The sequence below is a fragment of the Neodiprion virginianus genome, chromosome 2 (assembly GCF_021901495.1).
Source record: "Neodiprion virginianus isolate iyNeoVirg1 chromosome 2, iyNeoVirg1.1, whole genome shotgun sequence".
Classification (NCBI taxonomy): Eukaryota; Metazoa; Arthropoda; class Insecta; order Hymenoptera; family Diprionidae; genus Neodiprion; species Neodiprion virginianus.
Window position 1 is genome coordinate 16,317,112 of NC_060878.1, and position 9,155 is coordinate 16,326,266.

The 9,155-nt window shown below is 36.8% G+C and overlaps 1 protein-coding gene across 1 annotated transcript; it reads right to left on the reverse strand.

Moving 5' to 3' along the window:
- Positions 1-5,309: 5,309 nt before the first annotated feature.
- Positions 5,310-8,215, reverse strand: LOC124298143 (uncharacterized). The gene is made up of 4 exons (XM_046749790.1): positions 8,073-8,215; positions 6,977-7,162; positions 6,131-6,400; positions 5,310-5,601 (listed from the first exon to the last, which is right to left on the reverse strand). The coding sequence occupies exons 1-4, from the start codon at positions 8,115-8,117 to the stop codon at positions 5,395-5,397; spliced, it is 708 nt and encodes a 235-aa protein (XP_046605746.1). The 5' UTR covers positions 8,118-8,215; the 3' UTR covers positions 5,310-5,394.
- Between the last annotated feature and the right edge of the window lie 940 nt (positions 8,216-9,155).

The window sequence follows — 9,155 nt, forward strand, 5'->3', positions numbered from 1 at the left end:
CTTTATATACGCGATCACACGAGCGATAAAGCTGCGCGCAATTACAACACTTGTGTAAACTTCGATATGGGCTGGAGATATCTGCACAAATTTTATTTTCACATCGTTCGTCTGCTTCTGAGCTGCACCTAACTATTAGAAAGAAAATGTTTTTGATAACGAACGAAATCGATTAAATATCCACCATTACTCGTCTTAAAATAATCACTAATAATCTATTGAGATCGGAAACACTTCTTCCATATTTTAAACTCGGTAAAGTTGAGAGCATGAAATTTTACTCGAATAAAGTGTATGATTTTATCTTTAAAGACAATAATTTGCTTCTGGCTTACAAGAAAAGGTGTGTGCGTGTGCCGCCCCCCCCCCCCCCCCCCCCCCCAGTTCGTTCATTTTAGGATATGTTATTCTTCAACCAAATCTAAGCGACACGTGCGGTATTACATCTGTGGAACAACGGTTTAAAGAGCTGAAATCAAACCCCAAAGTTGGGCATCCTCAGTGGTAGTTTCGCAGTTTCCCATGCCTTCACATGAGACATGCGAATGAAATCAATTCTCATGGTGAATAATAAAAAATACATTCTGTTCGATCACAACGGGGTTGAATGGTAAAAAGTTATAGGGATCCAGAGTTACAAATTATTTATAACTAAAAAACTACTGCTCATGTCTGAACGCAATAAATTGCATTTAACGGAGCAGAAAAAAGTAGGAGACATGCGCTTTCGCGTTTCTCGAAATAATGTCACATAGGGGGTGAACTAATCATATACACGTGCAACCAAATTTCTATTGAATTAGTACTATTTTGCTTTGGTTCGTCTTATTTACCTAATATTGCAAAGCTCTTCCTCAGCAAACTTGAGGAGCTTATTCGTTTGGGTAGCATTCGGTTGCATTAATCACAAAATCCACCCCCCCCAAAGAGTATCCCTGGTTAAGAGGGGCCAAATGCCTCTGTCTTGGGATTGTCAAACAATGCGCTCAGAAATGTTTCTCAAGTCAAAAATACATGTGCTCAACGGCTCATAACTCAATAACTCCCGTCACCCTTTACGGGGGGTGAAAAATGAAATTTGATGCATTCGATTTTTCATCTCAAGACTCGATCGACGGATCCTTACGAAAAAAATGACGGATGTCCATTACCAAAAAACCCCTTATGCAAATTGATTTGGACGCGAGGGGCAGCTCCCAAGATTCCGAAAAAAATTCATAAAAATGAAACATCGGTACATTTCGAAAGCTAATCGATGTAACTAAGGCTTTTTTTTGTAATTTTGTCGATTCGGGTGTAAATTACCTCCACGATTTATTTCAGACTTTCGTGCGTAGTGCACCACGTCAAAATGTCGAATTTTGCATTTTTTCGCAACTCTTTCACTATTTCCAACCATGTCTTAAGTAAAAGTTGTCTGAATAGCTATAGAATATCGAGATTTGTCTTTTAAATTTACTATACCTAATATATCCAGCCTCGCCACCCTGTATATGAGAGCATTGAGTCGATAAAATGTCTTACTTAAGGTGTAAAAATAATAAGTCGTAACACTTTTATTCTTTTTATTTTCAGTTCATCAACAGGTTAAAGGCAGATTTTCTGCAAAAATATAATACCGGTGATAACTATGATGATGATGTATGGGATTGAAAGATTCTTGTGCGAAAGTCGTTCGTGACTGCATATCATTGCGGAATATGTTACTAATGGCAATTAGGAGTCACTGTTTTGAACAAATATGTAAAAACAATTGTTTTATGCTCTTACCCATAATTGTGTAAATATTCCTTTCAACTGAGTACAGTCCTGATCACTGTCTTCATCAGCAATGGAATAATCATTTCCCACGTGAAATAATTTCGTTATAATTTGCGCGGATCGAATTATTTTTGATAAGTACTGGCCGTAAGATAGGTGGTATAGTCTTCGTCGTGATGTATGTAACACTTGTACGTTTTTATGCGATATCCCTTGATTTTATTTAAAACCTTGTGATTCCAAGTTCTTTCTTCCGATAACTCAATAAAAGCGAATGATTTTCTCCAAGCATTTCTCCTAAGTGGGATACAGCCTGGAAAAGTTGATAGGATCCAGTGATGAGGACAAGATATCTCCATTGTAAATGTTGAGTTTCAAGGAATATTTACACGGTTATGGATAAGAGCATAAAACAATTTCTTTCGCATATTTGTTCAAAACAGTGACTGCTAATTGCCATTAGTAAAATATTCCGTAATGACATGCAGTCACGAACGACTTTCGCACAAGAATCTTTCAATCCCATACATCATCATCATAGTTATCACCGGTATTATAATTTTTCAGAAGATCTGACTAACCTGTTGATGAACTGAAAATAAAAAGAATAAAACTGTTACGACTTATTATTTTTACACCTTAAGTAAGACATTTTATCGACTCAATGCTCTCATATATAGGGTGGCGAGGCTGGATATATCAGGTATGGTAAATTTAAAAGGCAAATCTCGATATTCTATAGCTATTCAAACAACTTTTACTTAAGACATGGTTGGAAATAGTGAGAGAGTTGCGAAAAAATGCAAAATTCGACATTTTGACGTGGTGCACTACGCACGAAAGTCTGAAATAAATCGTGGAGGTAATTTACACCCGAATCGACAAAATTACAAAAAAAAGCCTTAGTTACATCGATTAGCTTTCGAAATGTACCGATGTTTCATTTTTATGAATTTTTTTCGGAATCTTGGGAGCTGCCCCTCGCGTCCAAATCAATTCGCATAATGGGTTTTTTGGTAATGGACATCCGTAATTTTTTTCGTAAGGATCCGTCAATCGAGTCTTGAGATGAAAAATCGAATGCATAAATTTCATTTTTCACCCCCCTGAAGGGTGACGGGAGTTATTGAGTTATGAGCCGTTGAGCGCATGTATTTTTGACTTGAGAAACATTTCTGAGCGCATTGTTTGACGATCCCAAGACAGAGGCATTTGGCCCCTCTTAACCAGGGATACTCTTTGGGGGGGTGGTTTTTGTGATTAATGCAACCGAATGCTACCCAAACGAATAAGCTCCTCAATTTTGCTCAGGAAGAGCTTTGCCATATTAGGTAAATAAGACGAACCGAAGCAAAATAGTACCAATTTAGTGGGAATTTGGTTGCACGTGTATATGAGTAGTTCACCCCCTATGTGACATTATTTTGAGAAACGTGAAAGCGCATGTCTCCTACTTTTTTCTGCTCCGTTAAATGCAATTTATTGCGTTCAAGCATGAGCAATAGTTTTTTAGTTATAAATAATTTGTAACTCTGGACCCCTATAATTTTTTACCACTCAACCCCGTCGTGATCGAACAGAATGTATTTTCCATTATTCGCCATGGGAATTGATTTCATTCACATATCTCACGTGAAAGCATGGGAAACTGCGAAACTACCACTGAGGATGCCCAACTTTGGGGTTTGATTTCAGCCGTTTAAACCGTTTTGCCGCAGACACAAAAATACACGTGTCGCTTGGATTTCGATGAAGAATAACATACCCTAAAATAAACAAAATCGTAGGGAAACACCTCGGGCCCCTTCCTTGTTGGAAATAAAATTGCCTCGGATAAAATAAAGTTTATAATTTTCAAATTAATCATTTTGGGAAATCAAATGACGTAAAATTTTCATCAGTTCCTTGCATTGACTGAACAACTTGATTACGATTTTAAAACGAAATAAAGTTATTGTTTAAACTCAGAGCGTTTCTTGAGGTTCCTCAATCTTCGCTTTGCTATTAGTATTTTTCAATGGAATAAACTTCTGTCTGCTGACTTATGTTTTACATTCTGTTGCATCGTTTTATGCACGAAAGCTTATCAATGTCTAAAATTTGGATACTCGATAGATTGGGAGGAGTGAAGAAACATTTGCAGAATATTTTAAAAATAACAGAATGCCAAAATCAATATTAATCTTCATTTTCGTCACGACCAACTGTATTTACAAATGCGGATGTGTGATCAAAAATTCTGTTCACGCATTGGTGGCCATAAATTACGAGAGAATACGAAAATCGAGCCATTGGTAATGAAAAACATCGGACCAGAAAGTTATTTTACTGTTCTTATGTCATCGCTATTTTCAACCCAAAGTAAGCAAGAACGAATTAAATTCGCAACTTTACAAATAAGGAATATGCTCACTCATTACACAATTTCTTTCGAACCGCACGTGCCGAAATTCCAAATCAGTAATCAATAAATTTCTGATGTTTACGTAACAGCTACATATTTGCTCAACGAATTTCATCCACGCGCTTACAGTTTTCGGAATTTATTAAATACGATTTCAGTATTCACGTAAATTGTGATCTGAATTAAATTTAGTATCGAAATAAAATTTCGATATAAAAGTAATACATATTTTATATTCGTGAAGGTTTCGTAGAAACTGGAAAAAGTAGCGACACTGAACTTGCACCAGCCATCAATAAATTTTCAACTTGCGTTGTTATCATTCCAATGCATCGTAAAATGATTTTCGCTTGCCTTGCCGATCCATTCCAACCACAACCAACCAATGTGATAAACGTACAGAATCGACGAGAAAAACTCACAGTTATCAGAACGCACTATACTGAAATTCGCATTCACAAAGACATGTATTGCGTAAAAGAACACATTTTGAAGGAAAGTTAAATTCATGGAATTAAAACGGCTTCCGTCAGATGTTCGTGATCGTGAAGCAAAATTTTTCACGGTCATAGCCAGACGGCGAGCGGATATAAGACTATGGTTAAAGGTATATGATTCAATTATGACTTCAATCCCTTTTTCATCTTTCAAGGAATTCGGGGACCCATTTGGCATTGAACAAATAACTCGAGCTGATGAATGAAAATAAAATCAGCATTTTTGATAGAAAAAAAAAAATAACATTGGCGTAACATTTTCATAGAATTTTACAGTTTTTTAGATCTCACAGGTGAAACGATTCGCAAAAACTTCAACTGTCTTACTAATCAGCAAGTTTTTACTTCTTCGGTGATTTTACTTCATTCCATGGTTGGAGTGGAAAACAGCGTTTTCAGGCTTCGGTAATCGATCAAGTGACTAATTTCACTCAAGGCATTTCTCACTTGGGCTATTTTTAAATAAAATCTAGTGTTCCGGATCTGGCGAATATCTTTCATAATTGAAATCTTTGACTTTGTGAGATGTGCGCAGTACTGGATGCGGGAAGGAATCGTTTGTGTGGCGAACGTCTGCTCTTTACACGAGTGGGAGCAACGTATTTTGATGTGAAATAAGCTTATTAATTAATCAATAATAAAATCAATTATATCGGAATAAAACTGTATTGTATTAACAATTATGTATGGATATAGTAAATATTGTCACTCCGGTATAAATTGCGACAAATTCTATGTAGAACTGCTTTCCAAACCCGTCAAACAAGTTTCCGCATCGATGTAATAGTCTTTCACAGCCGTTGCGAAATTCACCACCGCAGTTGCGTTCAAGCAATTGAACACCTTGTAGGAAAAATCGCTGGACGTCTTGGCGAATTTGTTTTCCATTGCCGCTACGGTGTTTAATAACAAAGCCTCATGGGTGATGTTCGATCCAGCCTGGCGTGAATGGTAAAAAACATTTGTTTAATGTCACAATTGATCAGGCTAAAGTTTGTAACGTTATTGTAATGATGCGTCTTTAGAAATAGTCGTTATTTTGCAACTCAAGGTCTACCTGAGATTTAGTAAACCGTTAATCATCAACGGCATGAACAAACACAGATTTTGTAAAATCAACTGCTTCAGTTATTCTAAAGTGAAAAATAGTAACTTGTTTCAACCTTTCGATACGTTGACGTAACTAACTTCAGCCTCGTCCAAATTATCAAGACAAATACGAACGATGAACATACTTTCGAATAATTCTAAGAACTGCAAATTTCAGTCACATTCTAAGAACAAGTTTGATAATGATCCATAAAAAATAGATCTAAAACACATTTTTTGGTTAACTGTAAAACATTAAGCAGAATCTCTGACAGTAGGTACTAACGAATATTGAGAGTTTGAAACGTGTTGAGAAAAAAAATAAAATAAACAAATCAGAATGAAACGGGAAGCCAATCCTGCTGTATGTACGACTTACGCCTGTCACATCGGTGTAGAAATTGAATATCGATTCATCGTCGGCCGCCGCGATCTTCCGTAACTTCAGCAGCAGAAAGTCTGCGGCTTCATCGACGTAGTCGCTGAACGTTTGGCAAGAGGACTCTGCACTGGACACGTAGCACTCGATGCAATCGCATATTTCGTCTACGAGAGCATCAGCCTTCGTGTACTCATTCGACCACGAGACATCGCACGAGTCGTAATCGACACTGGTGGAACTCACCAAGGTATTCCACTGCGCTTCGTACTGTTGGATGATGCAATTTTTTCAAATTACAGTCACGTTTGAGAAATTCCGAATTTGAGAAGTTTCGAAAGCGCCGAATTCAGAATTTTTTGGAGGCGAAACTTGAAGTGAAGAAATCATACTTTGACGACACGTCAAAGTTTCGAATGGTCCGAAACCCTGGGCTCAAAGTTCCGAGAGGGAAAAACGAGAAAATTTAAATATCTGAAATACCGAAATTCCGAATGATCGAAGATTTTCTGTCTTGGCGGAATTTCACCACTTTGATCTTTCGTCGTTTTGGATTATCGATATCTTTACGTCCGTAATCCTGGTAGTTCTGTTTTTTAAGAACGAAATTTCACTCCATAGAAACTTTATTTTTCGGAATTCTGCTCTATCGGAACTTTGCTCTGTCGTAATTGAATTTTCGGAATCTTGCATTTCGGAACTTTGAGCCGTCGGGTTTCCGACCATTCGAAACTTTGTTATTTCGTAAAAGTCCGACTTCATTACTTCAAATTTCGGAATTAGGGCGCTTTCGGAACTTTAACCCCGCCCCTTCTTTTCCATATTTTCAGGTTATGGTCGCCTTACCTTGCTGACCATTCCTACCACAGTTCCATTTACAGTGCTCTCAATAGCCGAAGCGTTGGATTTCACGTAATCCAATTCATCGTCCATCGCTGATTGTGCGTTGTAGATCGCGATGATTTCCCTGTCTACCTTCAGAATCATGCGGGTAACAATTTTGGTAATATCAGCTTCGCTGCAGCTGGTACCCTGAGAGTCAAATTTATTTGAATCAGACATAGTTTTCGTCAATCTGAAGTCGTGGTGAAAGTAAGAGAAAACGGAAATCGATGGCGTTTGTGGCAATAGTGGCAGAGGTTATGGATTCATAAACTTATCGAGTACAATAATTATTCCGAAGTCACGTTGTTGTTGGGAATGCAATCGACTATTTTACAGGTAAACCAAAATGAGGTCTAGTGTTCAATCGTGAAACTATCCGACTAATATCCTGCAAAGTCAAATTTCTATGACTCAATGAATAAAGCAAGACTAGTGCAGTAAAATATACGTGATAATGTGCAGTTCTCAATTTCGGGGTAAAATATTTGCGTGAAAATCCGACATCGGTGCGCGAATAAAACGACAGAATATTTCAAGTTAAATAACGTAATTCCGGTGAAATTTCGACGCAGCATAAGTTGGATAATCAAATACAGCGAGACTTGTCGAAAGAAAACGGAATTAATCGAAAATAAATTGACCGATAGTTTGAAAAATTGTAAAATCCAATAAAATAAATCTAATATCGATCAACCAATAAATACCTACAGTTTGAGTAATCACTAAAACACTTGGGGTATTTCTATCAGTTCATTCCATTGGCTGAACCTCTAACAGAAAGGTGACATCCATGAATTCTGTATCAATTTTCAAGTAAGCTGTTGCGAGTATACAAATCTGCGATTATTTTGCAAAGTTTCATGGCCTGCGGTTATGAAAGTCAACCTTCCTAGTTTCTGATTAAGTTTTCGTTGGTTGAAACAGAACTTCAAAAGCATCATTCTCTGTGAATTGCATCTTGTCATCGTTGACTGTTTCAACCAACGAAAATATAATAAACACAGTCACGAACTTCAAACTCATCTTCCTAGTTTCGTGTTTATTCTTTCGTACTTACATAAACAATGGCCAGGAGGCACAAGACAACCGCGAATTTTCCCATATTGTGTGATTTTCGTTCAGCTTGGCTGTTGAAAGCGGACGGAGACTCAGTGCGCCGAAATTTGCAATCTCTTTATATACGAGTATACTGATGAAACTCACGAACCCGTGCGCAAATGTAACACTTGTGTAAGCCTCGAAATCGGCTGATAAAATCTACAAAGTAAATATTGTTACCGCTTCAAAAACTACCGTGAATTGATCCTAAAATCGAACTTTCCACTCCGGATGTATCATCTATCATTAAATGCGAATTACTGTACAAATCAGAAAAACTCTCTCAAGTAAAATAATCAATTTTCCTCACGGAGAAAAAAAAAAAATTAACTGCATCGTGAACGAGTATTGAGTGATTTTCGACCTGCCTAGTTGGAGTGTGAAAATTTTACAGTAGAATACGTTATACTTGATATTCTTTCATATTATTACCAGTCTCTGTTGAGGCACTCTGTGATCGTAAAACGTACTGATAATTAGGTTTTTCCTCGCGACAAACGTATTTTATTTAACTTGGATGCAAGTTGCAGTAATTATGTAACCGTTTTTTAGAATTCTCAAGCCGCATCAGTGGCGTGAATACTGGAGTGCAAAAAAATGTTGACACTGTATATTCCGGAAAGCAAAAACGACCAATTCGCATAAAACTTTTGAGCAAACTCAAATGCTTGATGAATATGGTGCATGGAATTTTTCACAAAAACATGGCAAGTGTTTCAACCTTTCAGTAACAATTATTACATACGTTTCATTTGTGAGAAGAAAATGCCTACATCGATTTTAAAGAAGTTTTGTTGAAAAGTCAAGTATTCTATCGATGCGTTTATTTGTATTTTTATCTTTTTTAATGTACATTCTGATATTTCCATTTACAAAATAGCGGTTATCTGAACTCTCGAAATATTAATAACTCTTGCAAATTTTTTACGATTTAATTCGGTTAAATTTATACCAATGAGTGACGTTTTTTCAAATTTTTAAAATCAGAAACCTTTATATGCTCTCGATTAATCTCAGTACAAAAATCATGTCCGTAATTAAC